The following is a 19427-nucleotide window of genomic DNA, read 5'->3' on the forward strand; positions in this document are numbered from 1 at the left end:
GTGAAACAGAATTAAATTACATTTTGTTGAGTTGATAATAAAGTGGTATAATATCAAGAGGATATTGAGTGAGCCTCTTCCTGAGTTACCTCTTGGGAGTTTTCAGCCATACAGTCACTGCAAAATGATCCACATTATTGCACTGAGCCACAAGTGATAGTGTTGTGCCCAGAAATGCAGAGATTCACTTATTTGCATTTTATTGTTTCGATTCTTTGTTTTTCTACATGAAAACTTAAAGTAAAACTATTGATTAAATGTTCTATTCTATGTAGAAGTGAAAGAACTTTTACTTTTCACACTTAAGTAATAGAAATTGTTTCATAGCAGCAACAGAAGCTGCAGCTGCATTTCACTACCCAATTAAAAATGTGGAAATTGTAATGTTTTAAGTCTCATTTATCCCCATGTCTGAATGAGGCATTTGTCTTTTTTTCACAGGTTGTATGTGCCCCTCTAACAAAAGAGCTGGCCCCAACACGGCCCCCCGTGTAAAAACTGGTCTAGAACCGCCACTGATAATAACTATCACATGAAACAAATACACAAATACAACTTCTGCACATATGTGAATTGACAGGTGCGATGAGATTTTGTACCAAAACGTTGTTATCTCTCTATAAAAGCAAGGAATCTCTGTCTGTCTGTCTGTCTGTTCCTCAAATATATCTGTGGATCAGGATCCAATGACACCGTTACTAAATTATTTCGTAAATGCTTTACAAATTCCACCAGCATTGTCCACCAGAGCCACCACAGCCATGTGCGCACCAGAGCCAATCACTGCAGAGCTCACCTCCACCACATACCTTAAGACCTGCTGCGGCGCCAGCTGGACCGTGATTTTGCCGGAGGTTCGGTTCCGTTCTGTGCATCTAAATGATTAATGAGACTAAACGAGTCCGGACCGAGTGCGTTCAGGTCTGAGGAGATCCGGAGACGCGCGGAGAACAAAGTGGAATCGGAATCTGTGGATGCTCGTGTGTAGCTAGCTGCTAGCTAATAACACGGCCCAAGTCCGGAGTTGACGGACGCACCGGCAGGTCCAAAACCGGACTTGGGGTGAATAATGTCCGCCATGCTTTTTCGCGAACATTGCCGTCACGTTTGCTTTGTGTCTGGTGCAGGAAGAAACAGTAAAAACTGGCTTTTGTCACGAAAGTGTCCGCAAACAGCAAGTTTGGTTGTTGAGGAACAGGAAGTTGTGGGAGGGACGGAGGCGGATGAATGACAGGCAACGACGGTCAGTGTAGAGACAGCCAGCGATATTGAGAGTTGAGAGATTTTTGACATCTAGCGTGTTTGGAGTGTATAGTTAGTGTGTTATGTAGAGTTTGGTGTAGTGTGTTTAGTTTGTTTAATGAGTCAAAACAATGAGGAGACTCCTGAATGTGGAGCAGGCAGTGCAGCTCTTCATTCAGCTGGAAGGAGCCCAGGCAGACCTGAGCATTGCCTGCATGTAAATGTAAATACTTACATATAACTTTGTACATTTTAAAAATGTATGCACATATTTAGCAAACAACAATTTATATTTGTATTAGAAGTAATAAAAAATGGTTCGTTAAACATGTTTGTGGTTTTCACAGTAAAAAAATGTAACTTTTTCTACTCGGATTTTATGTTTTTTTTTGTGATTTTAGGTCCTTTGTGTTAATACAGTATGTCAAAATTAAAAAAAATAACTGTACAGTCACACATGTGAGGTTGTGCTGAAAATAATGACACCAAGTAAATAGTTTTTAAGGTGAAATATAATGACAAAATCAAAAATAGTAAAAACTGGCCAATTATACCCGGGAATATCGGATTTCACAACAAACCTAAATATCCCTGACATCCCACCTTCAAACACAGCCTCATTTGGCCATCCATGAAAAAGCTACTTAACCTCCCACTTTCCTATAGGAATACATGTTTCCTACAGGCACTGCACTAGTTAGAATTAATTCCTGGTTGCAAGTTGTTTGTTTTTATTATAAAAAATAAACTGAAAGTGAAAAGTGGCTTATGTCATCCCGGTCTCCCCTCCTCCTCAAGACCTGTAAACACACTTCAATCAGCAAAATCAGTGGCGTCACCCTTTAACATCTCCCACAGCCCGAGGAGATATATTCAAATAGACATGAAAATTAACTACATTAATAACATCGAATATTTAAATAAGCGCAGACAGGGTTCCTGTTGATCAACTAATTGCTTAGTCCAATGATCGTTTGGTAAACTGCAGCCAGACGTCTTTGACTGGCTGGAGGCAGCAGCCACATTCCAGCCTGGCATCCCTCCTGCTGTATAGTGCTGGAACATAAACAGGCTGCGGGGGTGAGCAGCTCTCTCCATGTAAGGCCGTGCAGCAGCTGGACTGTTTGTGGGGCTGAATCACTTCTGTTCTGTCAGATCAGCAGATTAATAGACGCTCTCTTCTGCAGGATCACGTCTCAGCCTTGGAGACGGACCTCCTTCAGACTCCAGCTGTTGGGTCCAGCGGCGGCAGCAGCCAATGACGTTCCGACGAAATTCACTTGAAATCCGTGCGTGTGGGGGGCGCGCGTCTGGGCGCACGCCTCTTACGCGCTCGCGCTTTACTTAACCGGGCGGCTCCTCGACCAGCAGCTGACCCTGAGAGCGCACTGATGTGGGAACTGTGCGACTGAGATGATTGTCTAAAGTTTACGGTCTCTGGAAAACCGGGTGAGTTTCCTGCAATCTTCGGACTCGGAATTTTTGCGTCCTGCGTGCAGGTGAGTCCACTTTATTTGAACTTTAATATTATTCACTGCAGTGTGCTGTGTAAAGCCTGTTAAAAAAACATGAGAAACCCACCCCCCCAGCAATTAGTTGTGTGTTTATCTGACTGTTTCTGGAGGAAAATAACAGGAAGGAGGGTGAAATTAAGACCAATTGGTCCTAATGTGAACACCTTGTAGAAGACTCTCTGGGAGGACTGAGCCTACATTCAAATGTTTAGTCGTGTAAAATGAATAATAGTGCGCTCAAACTATAAACATATATATTTACTATCATATATATTATAGCAGAGGTTGTTAAAGGCAGAGACTGTGGCCGCCCTGACCAGCTACTTGTTTGTGTGCGCTCAGGTCCTGGATTCTCATGGGATCACGTTTGTTGTAGTAATTATGTTACTGAATCCCCCAGACACTCAACAATCCAGCCGAGATGGCCTAATATTGTTGTTTGACATAACTTCAGACCATATCGCAGCACATCAAAGGTCTGTGCTGAGGCAATTCTTTGTTCCTGAGAGAGAGAAACACAACATTCCCCTAAATTACTGTTTCTCTTAACTCTGTCATCTTATCACACATTTAAGCAGTGCTTTACCCAAAAGTCCTACTGGAGTCAAAGTTAAGATATCGTGCTAACAAATCACTTTGTTGAAAGCGCAAGTCACCCACAGACGTGTCATTTTCTGGCAATAAATGCACTAAAAGGGGCATTATGTGAGAAGAAATTCAAATGATATTTACAATTTTAATGAGGTAGAAATACAAACCCAGGGATATTTATTGTTTCCATAACTGAATAAACAAGCTGTTCTCAGAGTAGTGCATTTAGTGCCTTACAAGCTGTTCTCAGAATAAGACAAAGACCCCTGAACACTGTTTGAAACTAGAAAAGTGGCAGGGTCCGCCACATGTAAACAAAGTGAAGTGTGAAACCGTGTTGTCGTTTAAAGTCAGTTGGTTTATTTAGTTTATTGAGGCATCTCGTCTGATCAACAGTCTTCCCCAAATCCACAGAGTGCACCTTTAAGTCAGTTTACCATGACATACTTCTGGACTTAATTAACGCGATATCTTTACTTTTACTCAAGTGGCACTTTTTGGTAATATTTTTTGTTTATTTAAGAAAAAATAAATAAAAACAAATCAGTCAGTGAAATTCTTTCTCTTCTGATTCAGATGTATTCTCCAAAACTACGTAGTGCACCTTTAACAGATGTAAGTAAATTTACAGATTGGATTATAATTAATTAACTTTGATTGTCTAAAATGACATCAGTGCACTAAAACTGAAAATTTCACTCAAAATTGTAGTAGTTATAAATGCCCCAAGCCTTTTTTTCTTCGTTGTGTTCTTTAAATCCAAAACTTTATTGGCTGATATCAACAACATATTTGCCTTTTCAATATATTTGTAATAGGCCAACCAACTTATCAGTCAGGCTTCATACTGTGCACTGGCTGATAAATGGACCCAATATTCAGCATTTGTCTGATTAATGGATTCAGTATTTTTCAAAACAAGTAAAATGTGGCTCCGATTCAAGATGCAATCTACAAAGTAACTCTAGCACTTAACAATGTCAAATAAATGTTGTGAAAAAGTACAATGTTTGCCTCCGAACAGTAGTGGAGTGGAAGTACACTGAAATACTCAAGTAAAGTACCTCAAATGTACTCCATGTGATTGTTCTTTTGATAACTACTTATAATAATATGATAAATCCTATCTGTATTCATTGAGCCTCCTGAAACTGTTCAGAGGCTCAATGTTTATTTTTCTTTAATATAACATAATACAGAAAACAATGGTGTGGTAATTTAAAGTTATCAAATTCCCATTGAACCACATTTGTGGGATTCTTACAAAAAACTGTGTTTAGTACATATTCACACTGGTCGATATTTCTCCATTGGACACTTTACTCCCTAATATAGTCAAAAAATCATATTGTGATTATTTTGACGGATAGGTAGCACTTGTGATATGATTGTCCCTACAGCACAACAGAACTTCATTCTAATGTTGTTTTATCACACATTTTACTGCAAAACCAAGTTTTACCTTGAGTGATATCTGATTTCAATTAGTATTTCGATTAACTGTGCAGCATGTATTATACTCTACCCCACAACTACGCTACAGCAAAGCTGATTTTTGAATTATATGAATGACATGTTTTGATGTAGCGAGGTTGGCTGTTAAATGGTGAAACAATAAATAAAATGTTCCTCTCTGAAATGCAGAAGAGAGGAAATATAAAGCAGCGTAAAAAAAAGAGATGCTCAATCAATACCCCAACATAGCACTTTAATGAATGTGCTTCTGTCCTGGATTAGATTTTTCTTCAACAGACTCTTTTTTTGTCCCTGCTATTAGGTTATTGGGTTTAAACCTACAGCTGAATCTGTGTTATTTTTGTATGTTGGTGTCCTAACAGCACAGCTATCTAGATTTATCTGTTTTTCTATTTTATGTTTAGGCATTCTTGACATTAAAAAGCTTGCCATAAACTTCACCGAAAACGTTGGACGCAACAGCAACATTTTCCACTTCAATTTATATATTGTCCTCTTTCTCCACACGCTGTGGTTATTCTCCGACAGTGTTTTAAACAATGATAAACATTCCTAAGCTCAGTGGAGATGCCTTCTGTGAAGACTCACCCCGTGTGACAGCTATTTCCTGCACATTTAAAGGAGAATTGGAGTTTAAAAGAAGCCAGCAGCAACTGTTCTCTCGTCTTTTTGCAGGAACCATGGCGATGATTTCAGGGTTCATCTTTCTGTGCATGCTCCACGCTGCAGTCCCTCAGTTTTATGGACCCAGGCCGATACCTGGACGAGGTGACAGTCCAATGGCAACTGAAGCTCCACCACCAGATAATCAAGGTTGTTCGAGTGAGTTCCAGTTACATATTAAGCTTCATATTTCATATTTTCATTCATTCTACTTTAAAAGTAATCTCTGATCTCTGAATCCAGGCACTCTTTAGTAGCATAAAGAGTGGCAGTTTGGTTGCAATCAATAAAATATCCCTCATCTCACTCAGAGCCAGTGTTGCTGCGCCCTCAGTAGATATAAAGAGTTCATTCTAAGTTGAAAACATAAATATGTGCAGTATTTCATTAAAATGATCTCTAATCAAGTTGTTTACATTTTTTCTTCTCCAGCCGAGATAATCGATTGCCCCATCAAGCTGTTTTTCGCCATCGACACCTCAGAGACCATCGCCTTACAGGAGTCTCCACCAGGCGTCCTGGTGGAAAACATCAAGGAGTTTACCAAGATGTTTGCCCAAAGTCTAAAGGATGAGGTATACAATGGCCAAGTCCGGTTGAGCTGGTCCGTGGGAGGCCTGAACTACTCTGAGGAGAGTTTTGTGTTCAGCCGGTTCACAACCAAGGAGAACTTCATCAGGCAACTCGGTGGGATTATTTACTCAGGCAAAGGCACTTACACCGACTGCGCCCTCAAAAACATGACGTACGAAGTGACCCAGCACTACGCGGCGACGAAGGCCGTCCCTTTCTCCGTGTTCATCACTGACGGACATGTGACACGAAATCCATGTGGTGGGATGAAGGTGAATGCGGAGAGGGCACGGGAGCAAGGGATCAACATGTTTGCAGTGGCAGCAACCAGGACCATCGATGAATTAGGAATGAGGGAGATCGCCAGCACTCCCCATGAACTGTACCGTGATGATTACATGGCTGTGGAGATTGTTGGAGGACGACCAAAAATACAGACCAGAACCATAGAACGCATCATAAATGCCATGGTGACCTGAAGTCTTCCTTACTTTTCCTTATTACTTACTATGTTCAAAACTTGAATTTGACAGGATTGATATCAGGCACTTTAATGTTGTTTTCGTTCTTTGTTGCAGAAATTTCAAGCCAGTGTACTGGTAAGAAAGATTTTTATATGTGTTATTGATGGGAGTAATTCCTGTAAATGGGTTATGGAGGCATTTAAGCTTTCTCCAAATCTCTTGTTTTCTATGTTTTCATGTATAACTGCTTCTGATTTGTTGTTTTATCGACTAGGTGATTGAAAAACAAGTGGTTGCAAACTATTTTGATGGTCGTTTCATCACTTAAGTCACTTTCAAGCAAAAATATCAAACATTTGCTGGTCCCAGCTTCTTAATTGTAAGGGTTTGCTGTTTTTCATATTAATTGATGAGAGTAAAAAAGGATTTGGGGGGATTTGGGACTGTTGAATGGTCAACATGAAGCAGTTTTGAAGTCATCACTTTAGGCTTTTCAGAAATTTGAACATAATTCACAATTTTTTTTTACTTTTAATACACTAAATGATTAACTTATTACTTTTTAAAATAATCAGCAGATTAACTGATAATGAAAATAATCATTAGTTACTACGTTTAACACTGTTTTGTTTTCCTCCCTGATGTTGTAGTGTTTTCAACGTAAACCCAAATGTGTGGAGAAATCTGGGCCTCATGGACCAAAAGGGCAACCAGGTCAAAAAGTGAGTACTGAAGAACAAAATCACAGCAACACTAGAACTGGACTCAGTAGAGTGCATACCTCCAGCAAGGCCCAACAGTCCCCTTTAACGCCCCCCTCCAGTGTATTTTGGTATATTTATGATATTTCTGAGTCCTGCTCTGGCGAGGTTGATGAGCCACATTGTTCCAAAGATTCTTTGACAAATAAGTACATTTTGTGCTCAAGCTCACAAAATGTAAGATGATGTTAATATGGAATAATGAGGTATGACTATAGTAGAATTTGAGAGCCATATGTCATCCTCCAGTAGGGTTTTTTTTTTTTTTAAAGCAGTGTAGCTCCTTTAAGAAACAGGAAAGTGTTTCCCCCTCCTTCATTACCACTACTGGGGTGCCCTTGAGCCATTCTTTAACCCCAAACTGCTCCAGTGAAGCTGCACCAGATTAATAGACTGAGGATGGACAGGGCAGCTTCCAGGTGTGAAAGTGATCAGGGCATTCCTGCAAAATGGAGCATCGCTCTCAGCAAACCAACCCTGAATATATAAAGGCACCCAACAAGAATAATGAAAAAAATGATATGTTCTACCTTCCCTGGTGGTCCCTGATCAGTTGGTGCAACACGCTCAAAATAACTGCGTCTGGTAATGATGCTGTTGAAATAACCTGGCAACACGTCGGCGTCCCACCCAGTGGAAAAGTCACTCCACCGCTTACTGCAAACAAAACTCATCATGCCATAACAATACTGTGTTCTGAAAACTTGCATCTTGAAGTAAACATATATGTAACGCTGTGATCCAACCCTCTCACTGAAGTTGCATGGTGCAGAAACAAGTGATGGGGGTGTGGAGTGGCTGAGACAGAGACACATTTCACCCTGTTACAAGACACTGAATCATCAACATGATTTTGAAAAGTCACATAATGTTGTTTAATAGATGTGAGGAAAAAAAATCCTGTATCCCTTCGTCTGGATCCAAACCCAGAAGTTCCGCTCTGGGCCGAAACCCATCCTCTATCCGAGTCTAGTAGAAACCCATGCATTAGTTTTTTGTGTAATCAAGCGGACAAACCAACAAAAAAAACAACAACCAACAAACAGACAAGGATGAAAACATAACCTCCCTGGTGGAGGTAAATAAGTAAGTGGTGTATATTTCTGCTCATACAGAAGATTTTTGTTTTTGAAGTGTCAATATTTCTGCTTACCTCCAGGGTATGAAAGGAGACAGAGGTAAAGTTGGAGCAAAGGGCCAAAAGGGAAGAGCGGTAGGTAATAATTAACATCATTATCATCACACTTGAAATTCTGTGCAGCCAATATATTTTTTTTTAATGCTGAATACTATTTATTATGTTACAGGGTGATCCTGGCATTGAAGGTCCGATCGGCCCAGCTGGTCCAAAGGTTTGCTGACACGTCACTGATGGATGATTTTCTGTGCTGAATTGATGCGTTTTTTTAATCTTCAGTAACGTGACTATCTGTGCTCCAATACAGGGAGAAATAGGTGCTAAAGGTGATAAGGTGAGAGATTAATCCTTGTAGTCCTGCTTTTCTGTTCATCAGTCAAACGAGATGTTGTTGCACTGATCAATGGCTTTGCTTTACCTCGACAGGGTGAATATGGATCACTTGGAGCAAAGGTAACAAACACTGTTAATGTTCTTGCAGTACTATTTTCTTATTACTACATCCAACACTGTTTGTGCGCCAGAGTTAATCTTCTGACTTCAGTGATGTCCAAACTCTCAGGGTGTGGCAGGAGAACACGGCGCGAACGCAACTGATGGTCAGAAGGTGAGTCTTCGTGTAGCAAAGTAAAATGTCCAGTATACCATGACTCTGATGTGTTCAGTAGGCTGATAATTGTAATTGTCTCTGCGAAATCTTCAGGGTAAAATTGGGCGAATTGGAGCTCCTGGTTGCAAAGGTGATCCTGGTGATGGCGTAAGTTTATATGAAATCATTGTTCGCATGTCACTAAAGGTGCTAATATTCACTGTATTCACAGCAGAATGGCTGTTATTAAAGTGATATGTTTTGACTAAGGTGAATAAGTTTGCCTTTTGTAAAGTCTAACCTATTCCCAATTATTTAATTTAATCCTATTTATTAGATAGAATCATGCATGTGGCGACTAATTTTACAATCCATCAGCCATAAAGCAAGAAAATTGAGTTTACTGAACAACTGAATCATTTCATTTTTGTATCTGAAGGGACCAGATGGTTATCCTGGAAATGTTGGTGAACCTGGGCAACCTGGAGACATAGGAGAAAAGGTCTGTATGAAATCAAAAGCAGGATTTTTTTTCTCTAACTTTAAGCAGGAATCAGGAACTTTTGTGGCTGTAAGGTTTCTCTGCCATAAGTCCCACGTAGATGCCGTAGCAACTCCCTTCCTCATTTCTACAATTCTGATGAAAAAAGCAGCTGCAGGTACGAGGAAATGGTCATCACATAACACTGGGTTGTACGACAAAATGAAAGTTAAACATTATGCTCCAAAAATTACCAAACTCTTAAGCAGTCATTAAAATACAAATAAACATAAACACAGCGCATCCTCTGAATTTAATTTATAATCAGCATCTATATCAAAAGATCGAGATCTGGGTAACACTGTCCATCACTTGGATTGTGTGAGAGCACCAAGCATCAGTGTTATAAACACAGAGTCCGCCTCATCATCCTGCTGTAGTCCTGCGCTCCTTCGGCTCAGAACACGGTCCAGCACAACTGTCAGCAAGACGCCCTGCAGGCCGTGATGGTCTCAAAGTCTGCAGTTCTTAGTCCAACGATGATGACAGTATTTCTGCCATGAGCAGTGTTTGTTTAATCAACAAAAAATGAAAAATTTGGAGGACCAGCGGCTGCTGCAACTTCATGTGCCACCGCTGCCACAGAATATCATGCTGATTCAAGGTGTTCCTGTGCAGGAAGTTGTCCGCTGACACAACATTTAATCCTCTGGTATACTGCAAAATACAGAGAGAGGTTTTTCTGGAGGGTAGTGGCTATTATTAGCCATATTGCTCTGTGATAATATAGAGGAAAAGTGAATTTGTTCAGCTATGGCCTGAATATAAAAGAGTGTGATTTGTATCCAAAAATTCCACACTTATGACAGATAAAAACATAGCTAACATAGCTACCTAGAGCCATTCTAGCAGCTGTGTCTGTACTGACCCTACAATCTAAATGCATTCCAGTGAATCAGTTCATGAAACATGGATGTTGCAAACTTGATAATTGCACTCTAAAGATGCAATACGCAAGACTAACCCGCAGGACAGGAAAAGTAAGCATACAAAGATCATTTCATGTCTTCAGTCGTGTATGCTTGTTTGTTTATTCAGGGTTATCCAGGCCGCGATGGAAGGAATGGTCCCCCCGGCCCTATTGGTGGTCCAGGACCAAAGGTAAACTTCTATTTAAACACAACAAAATAATAATAATCAATAATAATAGTCAGTCTGGTGATTCTCATTTAAAAACTAAATCACAAAACTGACTTTCTGTTCTTCAGGGAGAAATTGGATATCCTGGAAACCCAGGGCTGACGGGAGTAAAGGGCTCTCCGGTAAAGAACAAAATTTGTTTTGATTAATAGAATTATTGTGAGATAAACTACTAGGAACTGTTGCAGCGATAACGCTGACATTATACTTTACTCTTGCAGGGGACTAATGGTGGACCTGGACCGAAAGGCGAAAGGGTATTTCAAATACTTTTGTATAAAAAAGTATAGTGTCATGTTGAGAGTTTGTAATAAACTATGGTTAATTAAATATGAACAGGGAAGGAGAGGAGACCCTGGAACGAAAGGAGGCCAAGGTCCTGATGGGCAAAAAGGAGACAAGGTAAGCACTCAGAGAAAGTTGTATCATGAGCTTCAGCCGCTTCAGTCTTATATTTTTTGTATTGCTCATGCAACAAGAGCAGCCTGGCAAAGTTGCAGAAAATACAGTACTACAGAATTTCTTTGCAACTCGACTTAGCTCGGTCCAATAAACAGGGAGAGAAACAAGAGATCTGAAAGCCAGGAAACAAGTAACTGTGAAATCCTGAACGATCTCAGCTGTTCTGTTGACCTTGGCATGTGTTTCAAGTCTCTCTGTTGGGTTTTTTATTTTCCAGAGAAAGAACATGAAACAAGCATTTGGCCGCACCTTGCTGTAGTTCATTTCCTAACAAGGTTCTCAGGAAATTTCCTCACATATGTCAGCCAGGCAGAATTAATGCCCCTCGGTTACTGTTGTGTTTGGGGTACATTTGTTGATGATTAACGCTGTTGTGAGAATCCTGACATATGCATTTATTTAACCTAGGGGGACCGAGGGCCACAGGGAGGCAGAGGTCGGCCCGGGGAAGACGGACTTAAGGGCTCCAAGGTGAGAGAATCTCGCTGTGGCTGGATTTTGGCATAAAGATGACTCAGCAGCTTCTTAGGAACTCTGGAAGTCCTCCTATTAGACCTCTAACACTGGAGTCGATCCCTCATGTACTGGGTCTGCTGCCAGAGTACCCTGAGCTGAGCCTGTTATCATGAAAACACATTTTCCAGGGAAATTGCTTTTTTTTTTTTTTTTTTTAAATAAAACATTTGTTTAGTTTTATACTTTGCCAATTCCACATCAGCATGAGTTATTCTGTGAATGGGCTGGAGGGATGGCGATGTCTAGGAATAATGTTTTCTCTTTTACTTTATCTCTCCTCCAGGGAACCCCAGGACTACCAGGGCCGAGAGGTTCGCCAGGAGAACCAGGGGGCCCCGGCGGAAATGTGTGTCATTTATAACGTCATAATCATCAACGCTTGCTGCTCAGTAGCTGTGGTTACAGGGACAATGTGTCCTCAGTCAGACTGACATTCTGATTTGAAATTCCAACTTAAGTGTTTGCATGGACGCTAATTAAAGTGATTTGATTAATTAAAGTGTTAACATCCACATTATGCACCTAACAGAAGAAGTGTTTTTACATCTTGAGAAAATTCAGTCATTCATTAATTTGTTCTCCCTGTTGACACGATTCTTAAGATGGACCCACATCGTGTCAATATTAAGGTTTTGGGTTGGTTCATCTTATTAAACAACCATCGAGCCGTTCAACAAGCCTTCAGTTTTTTAGGATCTCGGGCCTGTTTTCTGATTGAGATGTTTACCGGAGACATTTCAATCCTGATTATTAGAGGAATATATGGATCCATGTAAACGCAGCTATGTTGGAGCCTGTGGAAGGAAATATTCTCTATGAAAATAAAACAGCTTTAATTAAATATTTGTTCTGTGGTTGCAGGGCACCATAGGAAGTCCTGGAGACCCTGGACCAAGAGGAGACTCTGGACTGCCGGGACCAAAGGTGGCAGAACCTTTTTGTTTATTACTTTCACCACCTAAAATTACGGCAGCCAGCCCAGATAAAGAAACACAGATCAGTATCAGATAAGATATTTTGGTAACAAAGACATTTTCACGTTATTGCAACATTCAAATGTATCAAAATACAACAAGAAACCTTTAATGTTATAACAAGAGCCCATTTGTCTAACAATACAAGTGGTCACGTCATCACGCGTAATGTTTAATGGTATAACAATGTTTTCATGTTGTAACATTAAACATTTCACTTTATAACAAACGTTTTTTTGTCACAGCATGAATCTTCCCTTTGATTGCTATATACTATTTATCTTCGCACAGCTGAATTAACAAAGGTATAAAAGTCGCCTCTAAAGACGCCTCCTCTCAAAGATTAAACACAACTTATCATGTTATAATGAATGTGAACGTTCCACATTATTACACTGTGATTTATTAGTATAACATGTTTTACATATAACCAGATATTTTAACATTTTAAGTTAAAACACAAAATGCTTCGATTTATAACAAAAAAGGCTTCTTGTTTTGTTTATTTTGATAAGTTTGCATGACATAATAACATGAAAATAACTTGTTAAAAATGTGACAACAAACCTTTCATGTTATTACCTGATACTGATTTATTTGTATTTTCCTGATGTGGCAGCAGTGTGCCTCTGTACAAAACATTTGCTGATTAATGTTGTTTTCTTCATCCTCTAAAGGGTGACAGGGGGAGACCAGGATTCGGCTATGCTGGACCAAGAGGAGCCACTGTACGGTATTCTCCTGAAGTCATGAAATTCTTGCATATTTTGCATCCTGTACGTGAGTCTAAAGCAACTCTGAAACCTTTCCAGGGAGATAGAGGTGATCCAGGTAGACCAGGACCCAGGGGGGGCAGAGGTGAATGTGGTATGAAAGGAGAACCTGGACCTAAAGGACCTCCAGGAACCAAAGTAAGAATAAAAACTAAAAAGGTGCTCTGTGGAACCTCTGTGTAGTGCTGGAAGTCGGTCGTTAGTTTAAATTAGCAGACTCTATTTATTAAGTAACGTTAGCTGCTGCCTGACGTCCACGTAGTTGGTGTGCAGAGAATGCGTGAATGGGAGTTAGTCTGGAAAAACACAAGCACAAGTCAGCCGCTCACTTCATTTTCAATATCCAAGTGTCACAAGTGAGCGAGTCAGCGTGAAGCAGACAAGTACACAGCTTAAAGCAAAGCTTGTTGTCAGAACAAGCCTTTAAATCTGGCGGTTCCCTCGTCTCAAAGTCGGTGATTCCTTTGAATGGGTTTTCACTTAAATGCCTGAAATAAGGTCTGTGGTGACTAAGATAATGTAGTCTGCTTATAGCCTAACATAAACCTTTTACTTTTTAGGGATTAAATTTACACTTAGAAAATCACAAAAGTGGTGTTCATCTGTGCTGCTGAACAAAATGTGTAAGTATCATAAATGTGTGTTTGCCACAGAGTTTATTTCTTGCAATAATCCAAGTGCAATTATTTTGCTGACATAAAATACTGTTCATCATCCTGACGGCACTATACAGTACGGAACCCGTACCTTCATGGTCAAACCCCACTGGGTCACAGAAGGTCATATCTAACCACAGACTGTGACTTTATATAAAGTTAATCACATCTTATCTATCTTATGTTAATGTATCAAACCCACCATATATGTGGCTATGATTGGCCCGACACAAACCAGGTTCCCAGGTTACATCCTGACATACAAACAGTTAAACATGTGCCATGCATGCTCAGTCTCAAAGCACTTTAAAAGATTGATTCACTCACATTGTATGATAACATTTTAATTTGACTCTCATACAGTTAAACTGTACCAGGTGCCCTGGAGAGCAGAATAATTACTTTTCAAAGCTCAGTTTCAACACATGGTTCCAAAAACAGTGTCAAGTGTACTCCCACTTTTCACTGGAATTGTTTCTTCGTTGGAAACTACTTCCAGACAAAACTTCACAGGCAGATTGTCCAGAGAGTTAATGAAGTATATGTAAATTGCTTTGTCATCACAAGTTAAGTATTAACTGCTGTTTGAGTTGAGGTTGAAATCTCAAAAATCTTCAAAATAATAAATAGTAATAATAGATAATAAATGAATAAATAAAATGATAAATATATAATAAAAAAGAAGCAGTAACTACAAGGTGCCTCTTGCTTGTTCCAATGGAAGAAGTGGAAATTGCCTAAAAGCCAGTCCAGGTGATCTCACTGAAATGCTGCTTTACATATGATGTGTTAGCGCGATTAACTGCTTTGACAAATATATTTACTTGAATTTTGAGTTTTTGCCATGCAGAGACTTTATTATAGCTTCGAAACTGAGAATTTGCAGCACAAAGTTAGACACCATTTCGACGTCAAGTGCAAATATGTCTTTTTGTAATTTGTGTGAGGTGACGCTTAATGAGCCGTATTCTGTGCTGAGTGACAGATTAAAAACAACAGGTCCTGTACCAGATGCAGATGATTACATGATAGAAGCTGCGTGAAGCAGTCGTGTAATTGTACGAATTCGTTCTTAAGAACACGCTGGAAAACGCACAGCCAAACTAATAAAAATCACATTTTGGAATGTTGTGGTTAACTCTCACAGAAGAATAACCACCAGTGAGGTTCAAAGGCAGAGACCAAAAAGAAGGAAATTACTTCCAAGGAAGAGCAGATTTCTTCAGAAACATGAGTCAGTTCCACTGAAAAATGTTTGTCTGCGTAGGGTGATCCAGGTCCGCCAGGGCATCCAGGACGTAGAGGGCCCAGAGGGGGTCCTGGAGTTGATGTAAGCAACAGCACAACCTCCCAAATAATGAGTCATGCATGCAAATCTGAGATCCAGTAGCATTTCTCCCTCTTTGTGTGTGTGTGTGTGTGTGTGTGTGTGTGCGTGTGTGTGTGTGTGTGTGTGCGTGTGTGTGTGTGTGTGTGCGTGTGTGTGTGTGTGTGTGTGTGTGTGTGCGCAGGGGAGCCCAGGACCAGAGGGCGATGCTGGGCTAAGTGTGAGTCATCTTTAAAAAGCGTTGCTTTGCAAACTATATTGATTTAACCTCCTTGGTTCTATAAAGTCTAACCTGCGTACCTGTCGCTGCAGGAGTGTGACGTCATGAGTTACATCAGGGAGACGTGCGGATGTTGTGGTGAGCAAATATCAACGTCATTCAAACACAGCTTCATTCTTCGGTTTCTTTGAACCCACTGATCCCTGTTCTCGCCTCTTGTGTCAGATTGTGAGAAGCACTGTGGTGCTGTGGACATCGTGTTTGTTATTGACAGCTCAGAGAGTGTCGGGATGACAAACTTCACCCTGGAGCAGAACTTTGTCATCAATTCAATCAACCAACTGGGATCTCTGGCCAGCGACCCCATGTCAACAACAGGTACAGTCGAGCGGAAACCAAAGTCCCTTTTTCAGAACTTTTGTTACAAACTATTGTAACTCTAATTTTACAACTCAATTTATACTAAATATATGTAGTAATTGTGGGTGACAGCTAACTTTGAACTAGCAATTAAATGTATACTTACCACAACAGTGGAGGTCATCTTGGAAGATTATCTCACTGAACAAAGCACACATGTATCATAACCCTTAGTTTGCCACAGAGCTTAAACAGTCCAATTCAAAAATCCCCATTCAAACACTGCAGCCGTACACTTACCACAGTGCAGATACTTCAGCTTCGTACTGTAGACAGTGGCAGCTCATTGCAACAGATTTAAACACAAAAAAATTAAGTCAAAAAATCAGAAAAGTTTTCATTTTTGTATTCATCTCTGAGAACCATCTCTACCTAAAACAGCTAAAAGTTTAATATGTATTCATTCGGAATTGAAATGACGACCATGTGTGTAGTGTTTAGTGTGTAAGAGGCAGCAGTCGAGCATCACAGCAGCCAGGTGCTGCTCAGGCCGGCGATGTTGCCCACGTGTTAGTCATCATCATGTCCATGAATAAACAGATGCTTCCTTTTTTGCGCTCTTGGTGGGTGTAATTTGGTACAAAGAAAGTAGTTCCCATATTAAACTGCCGTCTGCCAATTATCTTAAATAACCGGGTCATGATTTCTCGAAGAAGATATTACTGTTGAGTTTTTCAAATGCATGCTTCTTTGAGCACCACGTATTTCCTTTACTTTTGAGCGAAGGCAGACATCTCTATGCCAGATAGCTCTAAAACGCAGCAACTCACTCCAAAACAATCTAGAAAGCTAAATGTGGATTTGTGATTTTGGGGTCAACTGTCCTTTAATACAGCACTTTGTGTATTAATATGTGACTGAAAATAGTCCCCAACCGATGCGCAGTTAAGACCTATTCGATGGAAAGACCTGAGACCTATTTTTAAAGATTGACTGACAGGGTAATGAATTCATAAACACACTTCAGTTTTTAACTTTTTTAATGAGACTGTTTGATAGTAACATCTTAACTGAACTCACAGACTTGTAAATTCACCCTCTGTTTGTTTGCCTCTTCTAGGGACAAGAGTCGGCGTTGTACAGTACAGTCACAACGGGACCTTCGAGGCCATCCGTATCAACGACCCGAACATAAACTCCATGTCTGCCTTCAAAACGGCGGTGAAGAATCTGCAGTGGATCGCTGGAGGCACCTTCACACCCTCAGCCCTCAAGTATACCTACGATACCCTTATCAAGGGCACCAGGAGGGCCAACGCCAGAGTGTCTGTGGTGGTGATCACAGACGGCCGCTATGACAAGCGCGATGACGATAATCTTCTCACAGTCCTTTGCGACGACGACGACGTGGGGGTGACCGCCATTGGGGTTGGTGACATGTTCCACAAGAGAGAGGAGGATGAGACTCTGATTTCGATAGCGTGCAACAAGAAGGATCGTGTCATTCCGATGAAGCGTTACAGTGACTTGGTGGCTGATGAGTTTATAGAAAGGATGGAGAAGGTGCTCTGTCCTGGTAAGCCTGTTCCATTACACACAGCAGGATGACAAACTCCTCCTCCTGATCCTGACCTTTTTATAACCCAAGTCCATTTGACTTTACTTTCCAGATCCAGTGATTGTGTGCCCCGAACTTCCCTGTCAGATTGGTAGGTGTTGTTCTCAGCTAGATTATTTGTTAATTGTCGTACTGCTGTGCAGCTCAGAGCATGCTTTGTTTTCTTTCACTACAGAACCGGATGTAGCTCCTTGTGTCCATCGGCCGGTGGAGTTGGTATTTCTACTGGATGGCTCAGAGCGTCTCGGGCCGAGGAACTTCCAGCATGTCCGTGAGTTTTTGACGAAGGTGGCATTCAGACTGGGACTGGCCAAGAGCAAAAATGATCACATGCGAGCTCGTCTGGCGCTGATGCAGTTCGGTAAGGAGAACGAGAACAACGTGGCCTTCGCTCTCACACATGACAGTGCCGTCATCGCTGAGGGAGTCGCTCGCTTGCAGTATATGGATTCTTCCTCAAGCATTGGGCCTGCCATCATCTACGCCATCAACAACATCTTGGGCAGAGGAAATGCTCGTCAGACGAGACGCAATGCGGAGTTTTCGTTTGTCTTCATCACAGACGGCTACACTGACACCAAGAACCTGGAGGAGGCAGTTAGTGCCATGCGCAACGCACAGGTCGTCTCCACAGTGTTAGCCACGGGAAGTGACATTGACGAAACTGTCCTGAAGAAGCTGGCCATGGGTGACAGGGACGCCATCTTTAAAGGAAAAGACTTCTCTGAGTTCACCAAGTCCAGGATGTTTGACCGCTTCATCCAGTGGGTATGTTGAAGACACCGCACGGATGTGAACCGGTGCTACTACTGTTAATCAAGCATTTTAATCAGGAGATCCTGGTTCATTATAGTCATTTTCACATGTAAAGAATCAGGTCCAAAGATTGTTCGGTGCTGCCCTTTCACACATGTATCACACAACAGGAGGTTGTTCCCGTCAGTCGCGTAATCATCTACTGGAAAATACTGTTTTGTTTGGGCTAGAGGTGGTGCCTGATAGAGTGATGAATACTGGTTTTGCATTGATATCAGTACTACTTGTATTTGGACAAATCCACAATATGAGTGATAGTGGAAAGCAATAAACAAGCAAGGAGAAAAGAGGAGGCAGGAAAACACAACAAAGAGCGTGCTTTAATAAACTAAAGCTGTAATCCAAATAACCCAAAAGAAGGGAAGGCACAAAAAGCAATGTGGTAGGAAAAGGGAGAACACAGGCTTAAAAACACGACGGTGAATGAAAAAGTGAAACACAGGTGTGGGTGAAGGGTGGGAAAAGTACAAAGACAGGGAGCAGAATGTCCAAAGACACATGGGGATATAATCTACACAAGAAAAAAGGTAACGACTGACCCAAACATGACCAAAAAAAAAAAAAAAAGCAGCTACATTCCACGCATCGTTGTCATCGTCATCATGCCTTGTCTCGCACTGAAAGTCCTCCATACAGTGACCTGCTTTATTCACACCTGGCGTCAACTGGAGCTGCCAGCGTAATGTAATCTACTGTTCAGCCAACAGATTCTGACTGGCGTTCACACATACAGCACCTTCAGGTAATGTCAGGACAACTTCAGGGTAGCAGTACACGTGTGAAAGGGCCTGATGGTTCTAGTAGGCATTATGAAATTTGCAAATTAAATCGTAACATTGTGCTTTACTTGTCAGAAAAAAACTGTATTCATCTTCCATATTTTGTTAAACAAAAACATAGTATGTGTTGCTCATTCCCTGTCCACCACTTAGCTTTACTTTGAGATAATAAATGCACTTTGTTGAACTCTGCAGTGCTGTCTTCTGTAAGATACTTAAGTTTTTTACCACATT

At 40.9% G+C, this 19427-nt stretch overlaps 1 protein-coding gene across 5 annotated transcripts; it reads left to right on the forward strand.

Annotated features, from left to right (window-relative positions):
* Positions 1–764: 764 nt before the first annotated feature.
* Positions 765–19267, forward strand: LOC119025593 (collagen alpha-2(VI) chain-like). Of its 5 annotated transcripts, none has more exons than XM_037109292.1 (29): positions 765–854; positions 2430–2741; positions 5499–5645; positions 5919–6529; positions 6638–6658; positions 7174–7245; positions 8444–8497; positions 8592–8636; positions 8730–8756; positions 8849–8875; positions 8985–9029; positions 9126–9179; positions 9451–9513; positions 10591–10653; positions 10761–10814; positions 10914–10949; positions 11032–11094; positions 11563–11625; positions 11954–12016; positions 12532–12594; positions 13322–13372; positions 13457–13555; positions 15341–15403; positions 15585–15620; positions 15713–15758; positions 15846–15998; positions 17101–17556; positions 17651–17689; positions 17774–19267. In XM_037109292.1, the coding sequence occupies exons 3-29, from the start codon at positions 5504–5506 to the stop codon at positions 18373–18375; spliced, it is 3111 nt and encodes a 1036-aa protein (XP_036965187.1). In that variant the 5' UTR covers positions 765–854; positions 2430–2741; positions 5499–5503; the 3' UTR covers positions 18376–19267. The 5 variants fall into 5 exon arrangements, with proteins under 5 accessions (XP_036965187.1, XP_036965191.1, XP_036965186.1 ...); XM_037109296.1 differs by having other exon boundaries at positions 798–1062; positions 5499–5636; XM_037109291.1 differs by having other exon boundaries at positions 799–1062.
* Positions 19268–19427: the final 160 nt, after the last annotated feature.

Source organism: Acanthopagrus latus, chromosome 9, assembly GCF_904848185.1.
Source record: "Acanthopagrus latus isolate v.2019 chromosome 9, fAcaLat1.1, whole genome shotgun sequence".
Lineage (NCBI taxonomy): Eukaryota > Metazoa > Chordata > Actinopteri > Spariformes > Sparidae > Acanthopagrus > Acanthopagrus latus.

Coding starts and splice junctions, on each gene's coding strand:
- LOC119025593 (XM_037109292.1), top strand. CDS start 5,504: ATGGCGATGATTTCAGGGTTCATCTTTCTGTGCATGCTCCACGCTGCA. Junction 6,659..7,173: donor AATTTCAAGCCAGTGTACTG/GTAAGAAAGATT, acceptor CTGATGTTGTAG/TGTTTTCAACGTAAACCCAA. Junction 11,095..11,562: donor ATGGGCAAAAAGGAGACAAG/GTAAGCACTCAG, acceptor TATTTAACCTAG/GGGGACCGAGGGCCACAGGG.